General features: G+C 44.5%; 3 protein-coding genes and 1 long non-coding RNA gene across 11 annotated transcripts in view; 1 reads left to right on the forward strand and 3 right to left on the reverse strand.

The window, feature by feature from the left end:
* Positions 1-3049, reverse strand: part of SETD3 (SET domain containing 3, actin N3(tau)-histidine methyltransferase) — a 49757-nt gene extending 46708 nt beyond the window's left edge. The window contains exon 1 of one of the 3 annotated variants that reach the window (XM_083614639.1): positions 2752-3049. In XM_083614639.1, coding sequence (XP_083470765.1) covers positions 2752-2813 — 62 coding nt within the window. In that variant the 5' untranslated portion in view covers positions 2814-3049. Of the gene's footprint in view, positions 1-2262; positions 2605-2751 lie in introns of those variants that run through there. The other 2 variants (XM_083614640.1, XM_083614641.1) reach the window with 2 other exon arrangements.
* Positions 3041-14600, forward strand: CCNK (cyclin K). 2 transcript variants are annotated; one of them, XM_083614914.1, is made up of 12 exons: positions 3041-3164; positions 3749-4008; positions 4499-4580; positions 6051-6182; positions 6513-6581; positions 7995-8100; positions 9355-9412; positions 10122-10291; positions 11183-11454; positions 11875-11908; positions 12460-12531; positions 13283-14600. In XM_083614914.1, the coding sequence occupies exons 2-12, from the start codon at positions 3812-3814 to the stop codon at positions 13897-13899; spliced, it is 1809 nt and encodes a 602-aa protein (XP_083471040.1). In that variant the 5' UTR covers positions 3041-3164; positions 3749-3811; the 3' UTR covers positions 13900-14600. The 2 variants fall into 2 exon arrangements, with proteins under 2 accessions (XP_083471040.1, XP_083471041.1); XM_083614915.1 differs by lacking the exon at positions 6513-6581.
* Positions 14452-20209, reverse strand: LOC310766895. The gene is made up of 2 exons (XR_014550507.1): positions 16482-20209; positions 14452-16227 (listed from the first exon to the last, which is right to left on the reverse strand). It is a non-coding gene; the product is annotated as an uncharacterized lncRNA (long non-coding RNA).
* A 978-nt stretch (positions 20210-21187) lies between these two features.
* Positions 21188-25271, reverse strand: part of CCDC85C (coiled-coil domain containing 85C) — a 167529-nt gene continuing 163445 nt past the window's right edge. For all 5 annotated transcript variants that reach the window (XM_083618307.1, XM_083618306.1, XM_083618305.1 and 2 more), the window contains one exon: positions 21188-24663. In XM_083618307.1, coding sequence (XP_083474433.1) covers positions 24574-24663 — 90 coding nt within the window. In that variant the 3' untranslated portion in view covers positions 21188-24573. The remainder of the gene's footprint in view (positions 24664-25271) is intronic.

The raw sequence follows: 25271 nt of genomic DNA on the forward strand, positions 1-25271 counted from the left end.
TTATTTATTCTGTTATCACCAGGTTGAGCATCGCTTTCCTTTTGGGTGAAGACAGGGCCAAAGTAGGTGTTGAGTAGTTCCGCTTTTTCTCTGTCATCCAATAGCATTTCTCCGTGTTCCCCACACAGAGGACCTACCACGTGCTTGTTCTTCCTTTTACTTCAGACATAGCCGAAGAAAACTTTTTTATTCTTTTTAACTTCTCTTTCAAGCCTAAGCTCATTTTGCGGTTTAGCCAGCCTGACTTTCCCCTGCAACTTTTGGCTACACGTGTATACTCATCCTCTGTGATTTCCCCTTTCTTCCACTCTAGGAATGACCCCTAGAGTTTGTATAAAGTAAACTAGCATAAAAAAACAGAAGAGAAGAGAATTGAAAAGTTATGGCTTCATCCCTATGAGGAATAGGCAAAAGAAGAATTATCTGCAAAAACAAGACAGACATTTAAAGAAAAGAATGGAAGTTGTGTATGTGACAATCAAAACAGTTGCATAGAGAATTACAAAAGAATTACCAATGTCAGTATGATTCCTGTAAGAGAAATGGAATTGGCATTAAGGTCAAAATGTGATAAATGTACCATTGAGAAATTTGGAAAACAAGCAGCAAAATACTAGAACTATAGGCAATTTAATCTGAGAAATTTCATGATAATCATGAAATTAAGCTGAATGCACTGCAATCCTATACACCCTTACCCTAGAGCATGGGTAGGCAAACTAAAGCCCGGGGGCCGGATGTGGCCCAATACCTTCTAAATCTGGCCTGTGGACGGTCCAGGAATCAGTGTGTTTTTACATGAGTGAAATGTGTCCTTTTATTTAAAATGCATCTCTGGGTTATTTGTGGGGCATAGGAATTTGTTCATCCCCCCCGCCCACAAGGTCTGAGCGACAGTGGACCGGCCCCCTGCTGAAAAAGTTTGCTGACTCCTGCCCTAGAGAACAAAATGGAGCTTACTTCTGAGTCTTAGGCTGCAATCTTGAACCCACTAACAGGGGATAACACAGAAAGATTGCGAGTTGTCAGGAAAGGGCAATACCCAGTGTTGTAAGATAGGAACAGGAAATAATGTTGACTAGTAGGGGAATGGTAACAAGAGGCCTGGTCAAGATTAAAGTAAAAGCAAAAAACCATCAAGGAACGATGAGATTCAGCGAAGTATTTATGACAGCCTCACTGTGTGTGTGTGTGTGTGAGAGAGAGAGAGGGAATAAAGACATGAATTTGATTTAATAGACAAGGTAGGTAAGTAAATACCAAGAGTTTCATGCATGCCGGCAGCTAAGCCACATTATGACAAACAATAGGTAATATTTGGGAAAACGTCAATGCCAAAGAGACTGTGAGGCAACTGTATACAGTGATAAGCAGCTGTCATGCAGGCCTCTGAAGCAGTGTTTACCTGTTATTTATTAGAAAGGGAAGAGAGAGTAGAAGCTGAGCAGAAATGGTGGACGGCAGGAGGCAGAAGCCAAAATTGGGCATAGAACAGGCCAGGATATGAGGAGATGAATATGCATGGAGGAGGCCGGTGCGTGCAGCAAATGCGTTTGCGAAATGGAAGAGGCGGAGGGGCAAGGCCCTTAGGAAGGCTGCAATCCTATGCACACTCATTTGGAAGGAACGCCTTGCCCAAAAAACCCATGGGCCCGACTTAAAAATAAACCATGCGGGCGGCTGCAGGGGCGCATCTTCAGGATCCGTTGGAACTGAGGAGCGCAACGCCTCTTCCTCCCCACCCCCCGCCCTTGAGATACGCATGTTTACTTCGGAAACTGGAGCGTTATGTTTTGTAGGATGGCACCGCACGAGTGGTTTGAAACACACACATACACCCACACCCCTTCCTAGCCCTCTGGAAGAAAACTACGGGGAGGGGTGTGGGCCGACCCACACACTACAGCCCAGGGGAAGCGGCGGGTGACTGTTCTCCCGGACCAATTCACTGGCGCGGACATGACAGCGTGCAAGGAAGATCGTGTGAACGGGGCGGGGGAACAGGGGCTGACACGGGATGACGCATCTAGGCGACCTCCTGAAATCGCGTGTGTCGGTGTCCGAAGAGAGCAGCCGGCGGCGGAAGCGTCTTCCTCAGTGGCGTGTGAGGGCCCTCAGCCACATGGGTTTTTAAAATTTATTTAAATAAGAAGGACACAGGAGGAGGAAGGCGCCAGGGCCGGACTAGCCCCCACCCGCCTCGCCCTCCTCTGAGGCGACGCACGAGAGAGACGGGGTCGGGATTAGGCCTCCCCCATTTACCTTTTTTAGCGACGACAACACGGGGTTCAAAATCCTCTCACCGGACGGCGCTGCCCGGGGTGTGGAGGGGGGAGGGGAAGGGGGAGGAGGAGGCGGCGGCGGTGGTGGCGGCCGCGAAGCCAACCACAGCCCCGCCGCGCGCGTGCGCGTAAACACACACCTACAAAACTCACTCAGTGGCTCTGAGGACCCAGCGCTGGCCCCGGCCCGCCTGCGGCCTCCCTCGCCCGCCCCTCCAGCGGAGCCCAGGCCTCCACCGCTGCCATTGGCCCGCAGTCCTCGCACTGGGGCGGGCCAGCCAATCCGGCGCGCCTCCTCCTCGCCCCTCCCCCCCTCTCTCTCACACACACTTCTTTTGAAAGGGTGGGGCTCGAGAGCCTGAGGGAGGGAAAGGGAAAGGAGCGAGGGCAAGGGAAGGGGGTGTTGGTGTTGCGAATTCTGATTGGCAGGGATAAGAGCACCGCCCAATAATACCGCCCCCTTCCTCACCCCGTACGTCTTCTTCGTTTCCCCACCCCCCGCCTCTTGGAGAGTTCATTGGCTGGAGTCATCCGCCTTCGTTTCTCCCGTACGTCCCTCCCATTGGCTAACGGAGTCGAGGGCAAAGCGGAATGGGTGAGAGACAAAACCAAGCCTCGTCTCTCTCTATCTCGCTCAAACGCGGACGTGCTTGGGGGAGGGAGCGCCTGCGCGCGCGCTGGGAAAATGGAGGAGGCGGGATTAAGAGTCTAAGGTGGGGTTTCGATTGGCGGAGGCGACTCGCTCGTTGGCGTTTCTCCCGTAGCCTTCGTGAAGCAACGACGTCGGCAACGTCTCTGTCGAGGCTCTCTCCCAAGATGGCGCCGCGCAGGGGTTGTCGTTGATGCCTCGACGCGTTTGGCTCCCTGTGGCGCGTTGCTTCTGTGAGTCGTTCTGGGGAATGTGAGTGGCTGAAAGAGGGTTACGGGGCCCCCGGAAGTCTCCTAAAAAGGGGGTCCCTCCTAGAAAGAGCTTGTGGCGGCGACAGTAATGATGGTTGGAAAAGCGTTTGTTCCACTCTTCCCGTTTTTGCCTCAGCCCCTCCTGAAACCGCCTTAAAAGGGCTCTTGAGGAGGTTTTTGATAATAATAATAATGATGATGATGATGGTGATGACGACAATGATAATATATTTATAGCCCGTCCACCTCGCTGGGTTTCCCCAGCCACTCTGGGCGGCTCCCAACAGAATATTAAAAACGATAAAACATCAAACATTAAAAACCTCCCTAAACAGGGTTGCCTTCAGATGTCTTCTAAAAGTCAGATAGTTGTTTATTTCCTTGACATCTGATGCTAACGATATAAAAGATGTTACCAGCAAAAACCTATGTCATAATAAAATAGTAATTTTTAAGGTGCAGCAAAACACTCTGGTTGTTGCCTGTTATTTGTGCGTGTGACATTTTATGTGGGAAACTCTTGTCTTCTGGTCATAAAACTAAATCCTTCCCTCCCCCACCCCAAGGTTCAGAAGTTGCCCTGTAAAAAAGCCAACGCTTGAAAACCGGGAACCGTTCGGCATCAATAAATGAAGGAAACAAAAGAGAACTCCAGCCCTTCTGTAACATCGGCAAACCTGGACCACACGAAACCATGCTGGTACTGGGATAAGAAAGACTTGGCTCATACGCCATCGCAGCTAGAAGGACTCGATCCAGCTACCGAAGCAAGATATCGGAGGGAAGGTGCTCGCTTCATATTTGATGTAGGAACCCGTTTGGGACTGTATCCTTTGAGTTGGGTGCTGCACAGTTGGTTGGGTGTTGCTTTTTTTTTTTAGCAGTTGAGAATTCAGTTAAGATTGCTCTTGCTTAAACACCTGAATACTTTAAAGTAAGGCAAAGTAGGTGTTGAGTAGTTCCACCTGAATACTTAAGTCAGGGTTTCAGTAGCTTGTGTGCAGTGATCTGTTGAAGTGGCTTATAGGATGGGAGGGAGAGTACCCACTTTCCCCTTCCACCCTAATACTGGGGACAGTCATGAAACTGCTATCTTGCATAAGTGTCAATCCAGGACGGAAGAGAAGTTTGTTGCAATGGATCTGTGACACTGACACTGTGCATGGGAGTGCATTCTTGGCAAACAACCCTATGCAGATGCATCAACATTAAGTTGTCATCATTGCGTTTTGATGCATCATTCAGTTTCATTTGCAGTTAATCTTTAGAGCTGGGTTTGAGCTAAAATCTGTTCAGAGCCTTATCTTGTAATCCAGACATTACGATACGCTAGCGACTGGGATAATTTATTTTCATCGATTTTATATGTTCCATTCCTTCAAGCAGTTTCCAAGATATGTAAGTATAAATATGCTGTTTTTATTCAAAAACTGTTAATAGTACCCTGATGGTTCAAATATATGCGATTTCACTGGTGTGCAGGTGCCTCTAAACATGTCCCCCACATAAATGGGGGGGGCGTTGCCTGTACAGTCCATAATTCAAACTATAGTTAGGCTATAGCTTAGTGTTTTTGCTGGGACCATACCATAATATGCTACATTAAATAGGGATAGTTTATTTTGCAAATTAAATTTCTACCAGTCGACAAATCTGAGGGTGAAATTGGTGATTTCATAGTTGTACCTCGGCTTCCAAAGCCTTGGGAGTCAAACATTCCAGCTCCTGAATGATTGAAAACCGGTAGTGAGTGTTCCAGTTTTCAAACGTTCTTTTGGAAGCTGAACGTCCGACGGGGCTTCTGCTGTTTCCAATTGGCTGCAGGAGCTTCCTGCAGCCAATCAGAAGCCACCCTTTGGTTTCTGAACGTTCAGGAAGTCAAATGGACTTGCGGAACGGATTCCGTTTGTCTTTTGAGGTACGACTGATACCTCGGAAGTCAAACGGAATCTGTTCCAGAAGTCCATTCAACTTCCGGAAACATTCAAAAACCAAGGCACGGCTTCTGATTGGTTGCAGGAGCTTCCTGCACTCAGTCAGAAGCCATGTCAGACATTCATATTCCAAAGAAAGTTCACAAACTGGAACACTCGCTTCTGGATTTGCGGCATTCGGGATCCAAGGTACAACGGTATAGTGATTACATTGCCAGTAGGTGGCCTATTAGAAACAGAAGATTGAACTAGGTGGAATATAATGTAAAATCATGTTCCTATGGTCCCAAGGTGTAAAGGTCATATGAATGCCACTGTTACACTTCATTGTGTGCTCTCACAAGTGGCACAACCCATTATTGTGTGTACAAATCCGGCATGACACAATGCCATTTTTGTTTGCAAAATTATTTCATGGCAATGTTAGCTACTATGGTTTCTGGCAGCTCTTTTATTATCATGATGCATTGACCTTGGTCAAGTACAGCAATAAAATCTTATACAACTTTCCAAAATACTGGTGGTGATGGTGAACAGTTAGTAGGGGCTTCAGTGTGGTGTGCATAGTCCCACTTGTGCCTGCAAAGGCCTTCCCTGACACCCACAGGACCCTCCTCCCTCTCATTGCTTCTCATTGCTTGAAAGAAGCATTTTATTGCAGCAAATAGAAAAGGTTCTATTGTCTGCTTGGTTTCAGTCTGAGTATCGTGCCCTTGACAGTTTTTCCAGTTCGCAAATGTGTCCGTGGGCCCCAAATGGTTGACAGCCCCATCACATTGATCAGATATAATTGTATTTTTTTTTTGTATGAGTGGATAATCTGTTCTTCTTTTATAAAATAAAATTATCATTTCCTCTGAATTTTATATTTGGGCAACTTTCTAAAGGAGATCTCTCTCTCTCTCTCCCGCCTCCCCCCTCTCTCTCTCAATAGGTGACTGGAGCTTGCTGTCTCTTCCTAGCAGGAAAAGTTGAAGAAACACCCAAAAAATGTAAAGATATAATAAAAACAGCTCGTAGTTTATTAAATGATGTGCAGTTCGGGCAATTTGGAGATGATCCAAAGGTAAACGGACATGTGCTAAGGATGCTTTAACTTAAGTTAACATGGTACAACCCTAGTAATATTGTCTGTAGATATTTAGTATAGCACATGGTTTTAGTGGTAGTGTTAGAGTAAAATAGTGTGAACTAGAAGTCTTCTTAAGCTAGATAAAAAACTTGATACTTTTAAAATAAAATATTACCAGGACCTTTCATCAGTATTTAAACAGCTGGAAGATATTTCAGTGGTTGGGTTCATTTAGATAGTATTTTTGCCATATGTTATTTTCAAAGGCGATGTGTATTGCAGTGCTTGTGTGTTGTTCTCCTTTGCGTTTGCCTGTCTTTTCAGCAAAGAAATAATCCACTGCACAGGGGAAGCAGTGAAACTGGCCACACAGAGTGCAGCCATATGCATACAGTAAGCAAACTGGAACAAATACACTTTTGTCACTTATTTCTTTGTTATAGTTATAACAGGCATTTTGTTAGCCACGAAGTCTTCAGGTGACTTAGATATAAAATTAATTTTCAAAAAATTAACATATGCTGGAAAGTCTTGCAGGTTAGCATGAATATAGTATTTCATTGGCTTTTTTCTGCATAATTTGGTAAACAGTGTACATGTCTTGCTAGACTTTGCTGCCGCATTATTTGTGAGTAACTTTGGATGTTTGGAAGCTTTTGAACACCTCTTGGAGCAACTCCCTGTAAATATCACTGTGGTTGTCTATTTTTTGTGTAAATTTCTGTAGACCCAAGCCTTGAGCTAGTCATAAGGCACTCAGATAGCCAGTATTAGTAATAAGGAACTGCTTGTCCACTTTGACTTCTGAGAATGTTTCCTCCAACTTTGCTTGGAGTTTTAGGCTAAGACGCTCCTGTCACAGTTTGATGGCTGAACAAGCATTTGATTCCATTCCTACCATCTTCTCATAGCCATGGATGGTTGCCGAGCTCTTCCACCTAGTGCTATAAGTAATGGGGGGAAATGAAAGAATATGCTCAGGGAGTACTGTCAACTTCCAAAGTATCCCTTTATGATAGATATTTTACTTTGGCTGTTGGAAGCCATTCCTGAAATCATTGAAATCCGGAAGCTCGTATTTCTTTTCCTAGTAATTAGCATTTGACTGCACTTCTGTGCAGTTTCACTCTTTCCCCAAAAATGTGCTGCAGTATTATGGACTTTTTAAAAGAAAAAGACAAAAAAGTGGTTGTACAGCAGGGATCAGCAACAGGATTTGCCATTGGGCTTTATTGTGGAGATAGTACTAGCTAGGAAAGGAAGCTCTCTCACTGGCATGAGAACTTGTGACTTCCCCCATTCCACCTTCCTCTTCTCTTCCCCTATTTTTCCCTTTCTGTGACACTTTGCCAGCAGATCAAGAGGGTGGGGTTTTTTTGCCAGAAGTGGAAACTGGAGGCGCACAAGGCTTGATCGTAATCATGGTTCCTTATGCTCTGCTCTTTGTTGTCCCTATGATCTCTAAGTCCACTGTGATGCCAAGTATAGGATATGAAAAAATAATTGAATGGTTCTGGTCATCAGTGAGGTAGAAGGTGATTTCCAGTTGCTGAACGTTGTTGCACAACCACAATAATGTGGGTGCTTATATGCACTCATTTTATATAGCTGCTAAAAGCAAAATTTTAGTTTTTAAAATTAGGTGAAGTTACTGCAGACAAGCCCAGAAGTAGATAACCCTTGATGTGGCTATCCTTGGCATTATTGTGTAATGCTGCCTGAAATTTTATAAAATGTAAAAAAATAATAATAATCAGTTGGCTTTTTGGAGTAATGGAGTCCTCGCTCTCTTCTTATGATATTTAGGAAGAAGTTATGGTTTTAGAGAGGATCTTGTTGCAGACAATAAAATTTGACTTGCAAGTGGAGCATCCTTACCAGTTCCTGCTTAAATATGCTAAGCAGCTCAAAGGTATGAAAATAGCATTGCATTTCTCAGTGCTGGTGTGTATAGGTGATTTCATATTCATTTCCCCCCGCTGTTTGTGCCACATTTTTAGAAGACATTATTGAAGGGTGGGAGGCGCAGACAGATGAAATGTCTGATAGGCCATTTAGCGTATTTTGCGCTGAATGTGTGTGTTTTCATGTATGCCATTTGTTTTGTAGATTGAGAGCTGAGCTTACACTTACTCAGGGGCTTCTGCATGCCTTTTCTCAATGTAAAACCTTGTATGTGTCCATCATCAAGCCTGTTACGGTTCTTAATTTGCCTCATGAGGCAATTGTCCCTCAGTCAGGCCCCCCTGCAACTCACTTGATGTCATATGATATCAGGCATGGGATAGAAAAAGCTGTGGTTGAAAAGGAGCAGTTGAGAGTGCTTTCAGCATCATTCAGATTTGATGCTGAACGCAAGCCACACTGCGTGGGCTGGATCCTCCTCGTACCAGATGATTAACTGGTGGACGGACCCTGCACACCTGTCAAATAGGACTTGTAGAAGGTTGGTCACAACTGGATCCGGCCCACCAGCTGAAACATATTCCCCACTCCTGATAAAGTAGAAAGTATGAATACTGTGTAGTAAATCATCACACATTTTTATTTTTTTGTGCAGTGAAACTGCAGTGTATTCTTTCTTCCAAGGAGGAGGAGACATCTAATTCTGCTTAAGTCAAGGAACACATCTCACTTTTTCATTTTCTTTTTAGCTGGAGTTGCCACAATTCCAAGTAGCAGCTGAGGGCTGTGTGTAGAGAGCTATTGTTGAAAAGGTTAGACTTGCACATTCGCTGTTTAGTGGAAGGTGGGGTCTCTGATTCTAGCCTCTTTTGTTTGGCAGAATGTAGCCTTCTCAAATGGGCTTTGACTGCACAATCCATTGAATCTAAAGCTTCATGCGGTTGTGCGCAAAGTTCACCATCTAGATGGAGATAGCCATAAAGAAATCTGCCTCTATATACTTGGTCCCAATGTAGGTAAGGAAAACATGTAAAGCTGTTTTTCTTACTAAGCCTGCAAACTGCAAAAACACAACAAATTTCTTCGGTTGTAATCCTATATACACTTATGTGAAGGCCAGTTTTACTTCATGGGGCTTCTGAGTGAAAATGCATAAGGTTGTGTTACATATCTGATAATCACCAGGCTATTTCATTTTCTTAGTAATCCTTTTCTTTTCTCCTTTCTCCTTTCTGTTATGTAACCCCCCACTTCTTAATAGGTGACAAGAACAAAATTCAAAAACTGGTTCAAATGGCATGGACATTTGTAAACGACAGGTAAAAAACCTGCAATCATATGCTAATTTTTACTAAAAATCATTGTGCTCAGTAGTTAATCACTTACTGAGGCTTCCGTTCACTTTCTTTTCTGAAGCATTTCCAGCTTGAAAATGGCATTATTCAGACTTTTAGTCTACCCCATCCCACACATCCTTGGCCACACATGACAAGTGCTCTCCAATGTGGCTATAGATGTATATTGACGTGTACAGTGGATGGAAGAGGAACATGATGTGGGAGTGCTAAATCAAGTACCTGGAAATGGTAATGGGCTGGATGGGAGCCAGTGAACTAAAGCTCAGTCCAGAGAACATGGGGGGTGTGAACAGTGGATGATTCATCCGCTCCGTTAAGTGGCATTCAACCTGTTGTCGAGAAGGTTGCACTCCCCTGAAGGATCAGGTTTATAGTCCTGAAGTGCTCATTATTCCATCTTTGTCACAGGAGACACAAGCAGCCTCTGGTCTGAAGTGCTATTTACTAGCTTAGCCCTCCCTGGGCAAGGGATAGTTTCACTTCAGTTATCCAGGCCCATTAGAACTACTGTGATGCATTGTGCATGGGGCTGCCTTTTGTAAATAGTCCAGAAGCTTCAGTTAGTAAGATTTATTTACTGCCTTCCTCCTAAAGGACTCCCAGTGGTTTATGTTTTATAATACCATATACCAGTGTCTGATGATAATGGATTCTGGTTTGGTTTTTCTAGTCTGTGCACTACATTGTCGCTGCAGTGGGAGCCTGAGATCATAGCGGTTGCTGTCATGTATCTGGCCGGCCGCTTGTGCAAGTTTGAGATTCAGGAGTGGACATCAAAGCCAATGTACAGAAGGTGGTGGGAGCAGTTTGTGCAAGATGTACCTGTGGATGTCCTGGAAGGTACCAAAAGTATTTGCTGCCCAAAACAGGCATGATTTATACAACTTAGATGCAAACTGCTGTTTATTATAAACCAGAATATAGCATGATAGCTTAGTTGGTTAGAGCATGGTTCTGATAATGCCAAGGTTGCAGGTTCGATCCCCGTGTGGGACAACGGCATATTTCTGCATTGCAGGGGGTTGGACTAGATGATCCTCGGGATCCCTGCCAAGTCTACAATTCTGTGATTCTATTTAAATAAACTGGGGTCTTCACAGCCCTCATTCAGAGCCTGTCTGGGAAAAGTAGTTTCATGTTCTCTTTGCCTCCTTCCAAATAATGATAAATATTTATCAGTGTTTATATCATACCTTTTGAACCTTATTTGTAGGTATGGAATGCTTTGGGTCCTTCAGTAAAACCATGTTTTAAAAGGGCCCATACTTTTAAAGAAGCATTCACTCAACAGTTTGCCTTCTGATGGTTTTGATCTCAATCTTGTGAGCAGAGTTCTACTCACATAAAGCTCTGCTGGATAAGGGGGGGCAAGTTTCATTTATTTATTCTTTCTGAAGCCCTCTGTGCCCCCTCAAAATTTGCTCTGGCAAGCACGAGAGAGCAGCACAGAAGAGGTGATGGGGGAGATGGGAGCAGCAAGGGAAAGAGGGAATGGGCAACAACCTCATAGGGGGGCAATTGTTTGTCATGGCCAGCTGAGAAGCTGGCAGGCACTCAGAATGTCATATAAAGGAAAGCTAAGAAAATAAATGAAGTTTGTGGTTCCTTGGAAAAGCATTGGATAAAATGTTTCTGGTGTGTTTTTGAACACAGCTTACAAATATAATTCTCACGCTTTAGCTGTTCACCAGGGTGTGTAACTTTCTGTCTTTTATTTCATTGTTTTAAAAGACATCTGTCACCAGATCCTGGATCTGTACTCGCAGGGGAAGCAACAAATGCCTCATCACACCCCACATCAGCTGCAGCAGCCTCCTTCCCTTCAGTCGACGCCTCCGGTGCCTCCAACCCAGCAGTCTCAAAGCTCAGAGCAGTCGCAGGCGCAACAGCCGAAAGAGTCTCAACAGGCAGGACAGCCGCCCCCACCCCCACCTCCGCAAACACAGCCGTCCAAAAAACCATCTCCTCAGTCAAGTCCTCCCAGGCAGGCGAAAAGACCAGTGGTAAGAATAACAGAAATGATATTATTGTATTGGAAAGTACAGTGGCCATTTTTTAAATCAGACGTTGGTAACAGGATGTCTTACTGGAGAATCTTTATGCAATACAGTACTTACATAAAGCTCTTAACTGTGCTTTGCACTGTACATAAATAGAATAAACAAATATCTAAAGTTTTCAGAAAGCCTTGAACAATATGGAATATGGAACGTACATGGTGTTGCAGTTTTATTGATTGATTGAAATTAAGGATTTTGATCATAATATTTTTTAAAAATATGATTCTACATAAGACCCTAACTCTTAACTCACCAACATTTGATGTCCAGAGAGGCTAATTTCAGATTTCTTGATACTCAGTGCTTTGAATACTGCTGGTGTGATTTGAGTGTTTGATTTACACAATTTTTTCTCAATAACAGGCAGCATCACCAAAGGACGAAACCAAAACTGCAGGTATTCCCCCCCCCCTTTTTTTAAATGACCTTATTTTGTATGGTAAAACAATTGTTGAATTATTAAAGTTTACTGTTGGCGCTGTGGCTTAAACCACAGAGCCTAGGACTTGCCGATCAGAAGTTCGACGGTTCGAATCCCCGCGACAGGGTGAGCTCCCGTTGCTCGATCCCTGTTACTGCCAACCTAGCAGTTTGAAAGCACGTCAGAGTGCAAGTAGATAAATAGGTACTGCTCCAGCGGGAAGGTAAACGGCGTTTCCGTGCACTGCTCTGGTTCGCCAGAAGCGGCTTAGTCATGCTGGCCACATGACCTGGAAGCTGTACGCCGGCTCCCTCGGCCAATAAAGCGAGATGAGCGCCGCAACCCCAGAGTCGGCCACGATTGGACCTAACGGTCAGGGGTCCCTTTACCTTTTTTAATTATGCATAACTACCCGCAGCTAAGTCACAATGAATGTTTAATTGCATTATTTTCTTTGAAGAAACCTTTGTTGCTATCTTTTTGGATGTGACACTCACAAGATCATCTCTGTTTTGCTCTATTTTCAGAGGCTCCTCCTCCTAAAATTGCTAAAATTGAGACTTCACACCCACCAGCACCCCCTGCGCATCCACCACCTGGTAAGTTCTGCTGCCATCTGCAAAGTGTGTGTTGCCTCCTCTGTTTTTCTCTGAAACTCTACATAGGCTGGAATTGTCAGCATATGATTAGCCCATACCCAGCACGTCCCACAGGAGCCCAGGATTTGGATGGCTATTGCAATGGTGTCTCTGGCGGCCTCCCTCTTACATCATGGATGTCCGCTCATGTTTCCACTAACCCGATCAATGTACCAAAGATGGCATTCAAACCAAAAACTTCCTTTTCCAATGCTCCCTTTCTGCTGAAGATTCCCTCTGCTGTTGTTTTGACAAAAGACATTGGACACATAATCCCGCAGCAAGGGAGTTTATAAGTCGCTATGGCAGCTGAGTCTATTAGGCCAAAATGGTTATTGTGCATTGTTGAGGTTTTGTTACATGGAGAAAACCTCAGCTGTTTCCTGGGAGCATACTGTTGGTTGAGGTCGAGTTCAACCTCATCAGGACAAAGGAAAAAACATGTCTTCTCCCTTTCATGTCCAAGCAAGCAGCACAAGCAATAGCTATACACAAAACGGAAGTTCCCAGCAAGCTGTGCTGGAGTGTAAACAGGCTTATGACACACAACAGTCACGCCTGTTCCTCTTAAGGTGGAACGGAATATTCTAACACATATGTATCAGCTCCTAACACGTACAGATCAATTGCCCAGTTAGCTGACAGTGTTCTTTCTGTCATGCGCAGATGCAGTTGTGACTGAAGTGTTGTGTTCTTTGTTGCTGTTTTTCAGAGCATAAGCCTCCTCTGACCGCCGCTGTTTCCATGGCAGGTGATCAGACGACTACAGCAGATTCTGTAGACATGGCAAAGGTGCAGATTGCTCCTCCGTCGCATCCCGCTCCTGTGCATCAGCCGCCCCCTATGCCTCACCGCCCGCCACCTCCGCCTCCGCCGTCCAGTTACATCACCGGCATGTCCACCACCAATTCTTACATGTCAGGAGAGGGCTATCAGAGCCTTCAGTCAATGATGAAGACTGAAGCACCGACCTACGGAGCTCTGCCACCCTCTTATGGACCTCCAACTCACCTACCATACCACCCGCATGTGTACCCTCCCAACCCTCCTCCTCCTGTTCCACCACCCACATCATTCCCCCCACCAACTATTCCTCCTCCTACCCCGGGCTACCCGCCACCGCCTACCTACAATCCTAACTTCCCCCCTCCCCGGTTACCTCCTTCTCATGCTGTCCCGCCTCATCCTCCTCCAGGACTGGGAATGCCACCAGCAAACTACCCCCCTCCTGCCGTGCCCCCTGGTGGGCAGCCGCCAGTGCCACCTCCCATACCGCCGCCTGGGATGCCACCTGTTGCTGGACTTGGACGTGCTACCTGGATGAGATAGCAGTTGTACATAGCATACACTTTAACCTGGGGGGTGGGGGGAGGGAAATGGTTTAAACAGGATAGCTGAGCAGCAACTAGGGGAATAGTCTGTATAATGAAGAGGCTGGTGTATGGAATCTAGGAGGCAGTGACTTAGAAATTTGACCAGTTTGTTCAAGGTTAGTAGAGAGCAATGCAGGCTTTTTGTTTCAATATTGCAAAGCTAACTGAAATCCAAGTTGTTCCAAGTTCATTCTAGCACTGGATTACTTTGCACTAGTGAAGATGTTTTAAAAGCCATATTGGCTAAGTTATATTGGTAAGAAGAAAACTTGCTTCTAGAAATCAGTGCCTACTTACGGAGTATCGGAATTAAGGTTAGCATTCCATCCGAGAGACCCTTTCTGGTTTTCATTTATGTAGTGTTCCAGCAACACTTAGAGGCAATTTTATTTAATATATATGCACATATATAACACTCAACAACCGATTGCTGATGAGCCTCCATTGGTGTCTGGCTTTCTGTCATTTTTGGTTTGGAATGTACTGGGTTCTTGACCTGTAATGTATGTTTAAACCTACGTGCAAATTCCTGTACATAAATATCTATATTTTCTAAATGTGGAACTCTGAATGTAATGGCATATTGTGATTTACAACTTGGTTAAAAAAAAAAAGGCTGACTTTGTGGAAATGTACCCGAATAAACCTGGTCCTGGACTCTAGTGTGGAAAAGCAGTCATTTATCCCAATAGCATTAGATGGTTACAGCGCCTCTCCTCCCAACTCAAATTATGCTACTCGGAGTCACATCACCTCTCTGAATTACTTAACTGCTCTTCTGATACTTTCACCCTTCCTACCACATTTTCTGTGTCTCTCTGCAAGGCATTCCTAGAAAGAGACGGAAGGAATGCTTTAGCAGTTGATAGATTTTGCTTGCTGCTCTAAGTCACAGTCAGCTACTGGGCAGCCAGATGATGGCAACCAATGGTTTTGCTTAAATACCAATTGGCTAACCAGGAGAAGGAGAACCAGTTCTATCAACTAGAAGGTCCTTCATTAGAGTAACCTGGTCCTTTGCTTGTTTGTGGTGTTGCTGCAGAGCTGGGGGTCACTGACGTTGGGTCCAACAAGACTCCTGCTTTCTCCATTTTTTAAAATGAGTGTGAGTGTGTGTTCATGGATTGTTAAGGATCCTGCCTCTTTGTGAAGGTGTTGGCTGCTTTTTCTTGTTTTGATGGTGATAGATGTTTTTCTTCAATTTCCAGATGTACTCCTGGCCCCCCCAAAAGAAACGGGTTGCTGTAGAGCATTATGGTGGGAGGATAAAGAATGACATTTAGGCATGTTTACCTATAACAGGCATAAACCAAGTCTTTCTGAACACGTATTTCGATCACCCTTGGCAATGCATGAAATCACATCCTTCTATTTCACATCTTTGCATTGACTTGCTGAAGCTTCAGGGGGAAAGAAACGTCGTTCAGTGGTAGAGCATTATTTGACTTCACCCCTGGAGGCACACTCCATTGTCTTTCGAGACAGACCGATGCCAATAGCAGCAGCATATAACATGGCAAGGACTGCTGGGTAGAGAACATTTCTGCATATAACTCGTATACACTCATCTTTCCACAGTGCCTATGAATGGTTTTCGATGACATGTTTGTTCCCAGGTATAGATATATATTTTCGATTTCTGCTCCTTTTGAAATACTGTAAATGCTTAGGAATAACCAGCAGGTCAATGACACGGTTCTGCACTGTTTATATCGACAGCAGGACATCAGATGTCGCCAGAGCTCAAGCAGATCCATTTCAGCTTGCTGCAGGCTTGGCACTCTCCAATAAATTTTGTCTAAAAGGTCATCAGCTGTAGCAAGGAACACGGTGTAGCACTTTCATAAAAGCCACACCATGCTATCAAAGACTATTACACAGTTTCCTGGGAAATGATCAACACGGCAATCTTTACAGCTGGAGGAGAAAAGTCAACGGGAGCTGGTTTGCTGGAGTTTGTATAATAGGGGACTTAAGTCTTAGCTAAGCTTTTCTGGACAATGTAAAAGAGAAATTGTTTTCAGAAAGCATCACTTTTCTTTTGATTAGTGAATGCTTTCTGGTTATGCCTTTTAACAGGAGAGATTTTTTTTCCAGGTAGAAGCAAGCACCTGCTGGTTCTGGAAGGTTACACTGCAATTTCAACTTTTGGTTTTGTAAATAATTTTGTTTGCTTGTGAAAAAACCAGAATATAAACCTCTGATACTGCCCTGTAGCTCAGTGAAAGTGAAATCAGTAGTCTGTGCTTTCAGAAGTGGATGAAATGTGTGTTGTGGCCTTCTACTTACCGTATTTTTCGCTCTATTGGACGCACCGGACCACAGGACGTACCTAGTTTTTAGAGGGGGAAATCAAGGAAAAAATCAGTCCCTTCTCCCTCCTGGGGAAAAGCCCGCAAGAGCCGCGCGAAGCTTGTGTGTGGCTCTTGGGGGCTTTTCCTGCTTGCCTCCCCCCCCTGCATTCGCTCCATAGGACGCACAGACTTTCCCCCTTAGTTTTTAAGACGGAAAAACTGTGTCCTATGGTGCGAAAAATACGGTAATCAACATCATCCCTTCTGTATATATTTGAAGCAGACTCCCAGTTGCTATTTTGGACTATAATTATAATCATCCTTGCATACTGACTGTACTCACTGGGGCCAATGGAATTAGTTAAAAAGACAAAAGGAGTAAATTATGGTTAAATACTGATCTGATTTAAAATATTCAGGTGACAGTGTCTGCAAAATATTCCTATAACTGCAAACTAAGTTGAAATATTGCAGGACTGCAAGATCACAGGGTGAACAGAAACCATTTTCCTATCCTAATTTGAATCCAATTAATTTAAAGCCCTTAGTTTGTCAAAAAGCAAAAAAAATCACATCTCACTTACAAATAAGGTATTTTATTTTCTTCAACTGAATGTATGCACTATCACAATCTCTTACTTAATTTTTACTAAAATATTTCAAATGAAGTTTTACACACTTATCAAAAAATCTGCTTACATTTTCTCTCCTTCCCACCCGCCCCATCCCAACTTCACAAAAGCAAAGTGATTCAAAGGTATAAACGTGTGTGCTAAGATCTAAAGACATTGCTTATATATACATGAGCAGAGGTACTAATTTATTCCAGTTCTTTTAGTCAGTCATATACAGAAAATATAGCGGGGCTGTAAGATCACAGGTTGAGCAGAAATCATAATTTCATACTGATTTCCAAAAGCAGCACAAATTTTCCCCACTTTATGAAAAATATACAATTTTATCACTTTACAGTCATGCACTTTGAAAAAGATCAGTAGTACTTCTCCCACCTTGTTTCTAAAAAGGTAAAAGGTCACTTTAAAACACTGATTTATCGCTATCATTTGACTAAAAAAAAATGTGCCGTTCTGAAACAAGGTTGTGCTCTTCCTCACAAAGGTACAGGGAGCCAGCCCACTTGGAGTTTGCCATTTAAGAATTTTCCTCCGACTTGCAAATGTTAAAATGTTACCCATTTTTTTCAAAAGAAAGGAGGGTAGAGGATGGAAAACCATGAATTTTGTTCGGACATTTTAGAGCAGTTGCAACTCAAAACTGAATGCTCACGAATTTCTGGGGTATAAAAATTTGGTCCCAGCTTTCTGAAGCAGGTTGTAGCTTTGAACTATCATTTTTTTTTAATGGCCATCATTTGTAGCAGGGGTGTGGCTGTCCCTTCAGCTGAAGAGCAAGATTTACACCCCAAAACGCACACTTTAGAGCACAGTGTGCAATGTTTATTTTTGCTGTTTTTGACAACTGAAACTTCAGCACCCAAGTCATACTGCCAAGTCGTTGAGTGACATTTCCCACCCGTTTCCCGATCCCCAAGGAAGACACTGGCTTTAGCTCAGGTTGAGCTAAATACAAAGCAGCAATTAACAAAACAAAACAAAATTACATATAGCATTACGTCTGTAAACTCTACAATGCATATCTTGCATTTGAGTGTACCTTATGCTTTCATCTATGAAAACATATCTTTTCATTGCAAAGAAAAAAAGAACCCATATAATCAGAAGCACCCGGGAGCAGGGGGAATTATTTGCTTGAATAGGACTAATTATAATAATATGGTTTGTGCAATATCCACTATAGCTTATTACTAAGTCCTGGATGTCTTCTGGATGTCTTCTCATTTTCAGATTGCTTGGGGGTGAAGGTAGCACTCATGGCATTTGTTGGTCTCATGGCCAACACTTCATCCCTGTTGTGTTTTTAAAGTTTGAATTTTACCCAATGAAAAAAACATGCAATGCAAGTAAGTGTTTTCCTTTGGCTTGCCAGCTCCCCCATCATTCAACAAGCTGAAAGAAAAATCCAGCCCACCCAAACATCTGGAGTGGGATCCATAAGGGCCTGAACTATACACCAAAACACTACTCATCAAATTTGCAGATGACACCAAAGTGGGAGGGGTAGCTAATGCCACAGAAGACAGAATCAGAATTCGAAATGACCTTAACAGTTTGGAGAACTAGGCGCAAGCTACAAAATGTTATTTCAATAGGGATAAATGTAAGGTTCTGCACTTAGGCAGGAAGAAGAAGAAGAAGAAGAAGAAGAAGAAGAAGAAGAAGAAGAAGAAGAAGAAGAAGAAGAAGAAGAAGAAGAGGAGGAGTAGGAGTAGGAGTTTGGATTTGATATCCCACTTTATCACTACCCGAAGGAGTCTCAAAGCGGCTAACAATCTCCTTTCCCTTCCTCCCCCACAACAAACATTCTGTGAGATGAGTGAGGCTGAGAGACTTCAGAGAAGTGTGACTGGCCCAAGGTCACCCAGCAGCAGCATGTGGAGGAGCGGAGACGCGAACCTGGTTCACCAGATTACGAGTCTACCACTCTTAACCACTACACCACACTGGAAGAACCAGAAGCACAAATATAAGATGGGCGACACCTGGCTTACTAGCAATACATGTGAAAAGGATCTAGAGGTCCTGGTGGACCACAAGCTGAACATGAGTCAACAGTGTGATGCAGCAGAAGCAAAAAAAAGCTAATGATATTCTAAGCTGCACCAACAGAAGTATAATGTCCGGATCAAGGGAAGTAATAGCACCACTCTATTTTTCCTTGGTCAGACCACACTTGGAATCCTGTGTCCAGTTCTGGGCACCACAATTTAAGAAGGATGTTACACGGGGGAACATGTGCAAGAGGAAGGCAACCAAGATGATCAAGTATATGGAAACTAAGCCTTACGCGGAGTGCTTGAAGGAGCTGGGTATGTTTAGCCTGGAAAAGAGGAGACTGAGAGGAGATATGATAGCCATCTTCAAATATCTTAAGGGCTGTCACATGGAAGAGGGGACAAGTTTTGAGGGTAGGACTCGAACCAATGGTGTCAAGTTACAAGAAAGGAGATTCCGACTAAACATCAGGAAGAACTTTCTGACAGAGCTGTTCCGACAGTGGAATGGCCTCCCTCGGGAGGTTGTGGACTCTCCTTCCTTGGAGGTTTTTAATCAGAAGTTGGATGGCCATCTGTCATGGATGCTTTAGCTGAGATTCCTGCATTGCACAAGAAAGCTGATACCAATAACAAACTTAGTTGGTCTCTAAGGTGCTACTGGAAGGATTTTTTTTATTTTGGTTCTGTGAAGAGTGAGATCATTAAATGCTTACTGACTAGTTTCACATTTCTCTTGAGCAGGGCACACTTCTGTATGAACAACTGCCTAAATCTATCAGTGGTGTAGTTCCCATGATGGAATAAATATCACAACCCATAAATTCTGCTGCTTAATACTTTAAAAAGCTTCTTGTTACTCCAGAGGCTGGGCACCATTTGATCTGTTCAGCAAATAGGTGGATCAAAGCAGGGCTACATAAATCTCTCTCCCCCCCCAACATAGAAAAAAACATAAACTGTTACTTGTGGCTTGCAGAACAGATCATGTCCTTTGCTACCTTCTTGTTGGGATTCATAAGAGTGGAAAGGAGAAGAGAGGGATCAGTGGGAAATAATACCAACTCAATAAAAACAGAAGACTTGCAAATCTAGTAGTGTATAAATTAATATGGAATATTGTAGAAGAGAACTAAGGTTGGAGAGAGACAATGGTTATTTCAGCATAGACAATGGTTTTTCAGAGGCACCTGGTTCAACTTCCTGCAGACACAGGAAATCGGCCTCTACTGCAATCCCTGACAGGTAGACCAACCAGCCTCTGCTCAAAAACCTCAAAGAAAGGGGGGAGTCCATCACCCTCCAAAGTAGTCTGCCCCACTGCCAAATGGCTTACACTGTCTCTGCCTTATCACTTCTAACTCTCAGCCATTTTCTGTGTACATGCGGGGGATCTCAACTGTCAGATCTCAGCTCGGGATCTTAGCTGACCTGGGCCATGCCTGAGCGTCCTATCCGTTCTAAGCAATCCAGATTCCCTAACTGCTCCACCTGAGCTTCTCACATTCACCATTTTCACTCAAAAAGAATGTAGGGCGTTTTTTTTAGAAGAGGAGGAAGAGGAGGAGTTTGGATTTGATATCCCATTTTATCACTACCCTAAGGAGTCTCAAAGCGGCTAACATTCTCCTTTCCCTTCCTCCCCCACAACAAACACTCTGTGAGGTGAGTGGGGCCGAGAGACTTCAGAGAAGTATGACTGGTCCAAGGTCACCCAGCAGCTGCATGTGGAGGAGCGGAGACGCGAACCCAGTTCACCAGATTACAAGACTACCACTCTTAACCACTACACCACACTGGCAAAGGGTCCTCTTAAGCTGTCAGTGGTTTCATTCCCAGCAGGGGGACCAATTTGCTCTCTTGGACTTTGGCTCACATGAGAAATGGGTTCTGAAAGGCTGAACTACAACTGACCTGAAAATGGTTTGGGTCAGTTGGGGCCTATTTAAATGGATGAGTTGGATTTTACAGGTATGGAGAGGGCACATGGGCATAAATATTTCTGGTATTATAGTTTTCATTAAGTGAATGTTCACCTGAGTAAGTTAAGGGCTTTTGGGGAGAGAGTGCCTGGAAAAAAGCCTTGGGTTCTAATCCTCATTCCTCTTACTTGAATAATAAAAGGGGGGGAGAACAACAGGGAGATTATCACTGTTATAGCTGCCTGTGGTGAGAAGAGCAAGGAAGGAGGGAGGCTGTGTTGTGAGCCCAAGGCCCCACCTGATCTCTCCTTCGGATAATTCCCAGGGGTGCTGCTAGGTGACCTGTTTATTGAGTATTCATTCACCCTGACTTGTTAACACTGGCATTTATTCTGATTTGTTTCTGGGGAGGTTAGATAATGATGCTTCAAAATGAGTGTTTTCCCACACAGTCCAGAGCACGTCCCCATCACATTCCTTACTGCAAACAGCACCATCTTTTGAGGAAGTGAGTTTGTTTGATGCACAAGACCTCACCATCTTGCACGACCTGAATTTGCTGGTTTGCAACTGAATCCCAGGAACAGTCTGGATGCCCCAGGTCATAAACAACATCCAAATAGGTCCAGTACCTGGGTATGAGAAGGATGTGCAAAGGCAAGAAAGGCTGGAACATATTCAAGTGGAAATGCAAATGGAGAGGTATACTGGGAAAACTTTGACTCAAATCTTTTCAGTTTATCTATTGGTTGCCGATCTATGTGGGTCCTCAATAAGAACAAACCCTGAATAGTGGCATCCAAGAGAAGCAGGCCTAAAAAACAGAAAGATCTAGCAGCACAATAGCCAAAATTCTTTCTGAGACCAGACTGCAACGGCTGAAGGTTTGGCAACTTCAGGATAATGGAAAAACGCAAATATTTGAAGAGTGAGCATTAGCCCCCCAAATCTCCCTTTCTGTTGGTTATTTTACACAAGTGGGATTTCATAGCTGGCTAGTGAGTTGTTATGCTTTCTTGGGACTACAACTCCCAACAGCCTTAGCCAGTGAGTGATCAGGGTGATGGGCATTGTATTCTAGCAATGTGTGAAGCTCACTCTGCCGGCTCTGCCTGCGCTATACAATTTGAGGAGATGTACCAAGAAATGCGATGAAACAGGGAGAAAGCGATCAAAGTCTTTGGCAGGTTACAAAAGAGCTGCATTGTCATAATAGAATACCAGCGGCCCCTCCACCTTATACGCAGCAGTTCAAAGAGACACTTGATGCGGGCGAGTGGCTGAACCGCGGAGGCAGCACTTCTGAAAGACAGCGTTTTCTTTGTGCGACACAAACGGCTGCTCCTCCGCTTACATTTTTAGATAACACCATTCTGCACATTATTTCAGTGAGAAGAAAGAAAGAAAGAAAGAAAGAAAGAAAGAAAGAAAGAAAGAAAGACACTCTTTGCAATGTCATGCCAAGGCTGAAATAAATATTTAAAAAATGGAGAGAAGGGGTGGCATTTTCTTTTCAGTTCTGTAAAGCATAGGCAAGAGGGGACACTGAAGAACTGCTTCACACATAATCTTTTTTCTTTCTTTCTGGCATGGAGCTAACGTCTGGATAAGCAAAAGCAACAACAGAGACAGAAGCATGTCCACTAGAGGGTGAGGCAAAGGTAGGCAAGGCAACTGTACCTTTCACTGTCGGATGCAGAGTTGCATGAAAGAGGGAGTTTAGGCAGGTGAGAATGGGATGCTGCCCTTACACTGAGGAATCTAGTTCAGTACTTTCTCCACGGCCTAGCAGTGGTTTGCGGGGTTGCAGGCAGGGGGCGCCACTTACTGAACGAGTCTCTTCCATGCAACTATTAGGAGCCTGCTCAATGCCAGCGCCCTTGGGTAAAATGCTGTTAGTGGCGCTCCATCTCTAAGCGGGCTCGCCTCCTCTTTCTTCCTGCCACTCTTGCCCATTTGCCTTCCTCTCCCTTTGGATGCAAATCAGCACCACTGCACACAGAGTGAGAAAGGCATGTAAATCAGGGGTCAGCAAACTTTTTCAGCAGGGGGCCGGTCCACTGTCCCTCAGACCTTGTGGGGGGCCGGACTATATTTGAAGCGGGGGGGGGGGAATGAATTCTTATGCCCCACACATAACTCAGAGATGCATTTTAAATAAAAGCACACATTCTACTCATGTAAAAACATGTTGATTCTCAGACTGTCTGCGGGCTGGATTTAGAAGGCATTTGGGCCAGATTCGGCACACAGGCCTAGTTTGCCTTCCCATGGTGTAAATGTTAGGGTCCTTTCCTCCTCGCTCACTCAGAAACCGCTGGGGAACAGGCAGCAAGAAGGCCACAAGACCCCAAGAATTGGCAGTGGGACCTTGGCTAGGGTGTGGGCCTCGGCCAATTGGTCATTGATTGTGACCCTTGACACCAGAACCTGAGCCTGGTCCTCCTGAGCACTTGATCACTCTAGCCTACCATACGCCGTATGTCAACGTTGCATTAAGTGCCTCCTATTATTGCTTGGAAGCTGCAGCATTTCCGCTGCAGCAACATGAAAAAATGTAAGTTTATGCAAATGGGGGTCTCCTTCGCATGAGTGCCTCGCCCGGAAGCTGCTATGCAAGAGAGATAGGAGACATCAGGCTTATTGGGGCTCTTTTGCTTTCTGCAAGAACTGCAATATCTATCTGATGCAAAACAGATAACAGTGAGAATATAAGAACGTGGTGCCTCCAAGCATGCTCTGAGCCTAGGAATCTGTTCTCAGCACCAGAACTGAATGGAGTTTACAGAAAAAAACCCATTCGAAAGCTTTCTTTGTGTCAGGCAGCCTAAGTAAGGTGCTGTTGCTACTGTTGAAACAATGGGCGGTCAAGAGCCCCTGCAAATCGGCCAGAGATCAGACCCCAGCAGATCTACCTTCTGCCCATTCCTGATCTAAAGCAGCAACCATGACTTGCGGGATTTGGGAACTTCAGCTTGGGGTGGGGCATGTGACCTAGCAACATGAAGGCAGTCACAATGTCTTCAGCTGTGCAGGCCGGGGATTGCTTCTCAAAGCGCTCATTTTAATACCAACCAAAGATCTCTAGAAAAGCTTATCGCTCTCAGCAGGTAATTGCCAAAATAATAAGGCTACAGAGAAATCACAGAGCTACTTTTGGTGTTGTGGATTCCATGTTAATTTCTAAAACAACGCAGCTGGGGTTGTAGCTCCGTGAACAGGGCAAAGTAAGAAAGGGCGGGAGCTTTTGGGCGACCTGTTTTATTGCGCATTTGTCCTGATTTGTTTGCAGGGTGGTGTTGCACCAACAAAGTGCACTTTCCAATGCATTTCTCCATCACTTTCCTTATGGCAAACAGCCCAATCTTTTTTGGGGGAGGCGGGGGAGTGAAGCAGTTGTGTTGTGCAAGACCTCCCAATCAACTCCCCGGGGCGCAACCAAAATTTGCGATCGCAAAATGGCAACGGACTGGAAACTCTCCAGGCGAGGAAGGTCCCTTGCTTTTGGGTTCAGGTATCTCTACATATGACCGTACAACAAAGCAGGTTGTCACTACAATACAAATGACACAAACCGGCCATTGGAGGATAGTTATTAACCCATTTAACATTGTTCTGGATCAGCGCAGCCTGCAGGCAAAGCCTTCCACGCTGCCTTATTTACACTATAAACAGTTACAGAAAGATGGGAGCGAGTAGGAAAAGATAACCCTGGCAGCTAGATGCAGAGAAGTCCCTGTTGCTCTTCCTCTTTCCTCTCCCAGCCTTGCTGCGTGAGGTGCTTATAACGGGCCTTTGAACTGGTTTCCGGAAAGATGTTGCCTGATCGACGGTTTGGAGCTCGCTGCATCCCCCAGTTTCCGCCAGACGACCTAAGAGCAAAAGGAAAGAGAGGGTGCTTATTACCATTTATTTTATCTGCATTTGTACAGAGTTTTCTATCCCACCCTTCTAGCGCCTATATGTGCTACTCAGGGCGGCCTACAACAGTTTTAAGACTTCATTGCCCTAAGATACGATAGGCTGCTAAGCGCTTGCAGTTCTGAGGAATTCCTGGCCCCGGCTGGGTTTGCGAGATTCCTCTCTGATTCACTAGGTGGCACCCAGATCCCGAGATAACATTGGCTGACAGGTTTAAAATGCTGATCTTGTTAAAGTCTCCCGAAATTAGAACTAGAGAGGGAGAGATGCCTTAGGTAATGGTATCAAACCAGCAAATTAGGCTCAGAAGTTGAGTTCAGAGCTAGGTCAGTTGCTGGCAAGCTTGCAAGAGTCATGTTCCCTTCATCAAGCATTGCTTCCAAAGTGGAGCAAGTTGTGTGCCCTTCAGACACAAAGTTGCCTTGCATTAGAAATCCAAAAATGCTTAGAGCAGCCATCTCCAACTGAGCGCCCTCCAGCTGTTTTGGACTAGAGCTCCCATCCATTCTTAATGTTTGATGTTTTACTGTGGTTTCACAATTTGTGGGAAGCCATCCGG

This window comes from Podarcis filfolensis, assembly GCF_964270895.1.
Source record: "Podarcis filfolensis genome assembly, chromosome: 1".
Classification (NCBI taxonomy): domain Eukaryota; kingdom Metazoa; phylum Chordata; class Lepidosauria; order Squamata; family Lacertidae; genus Podarcis; species Podarcis filfolensis.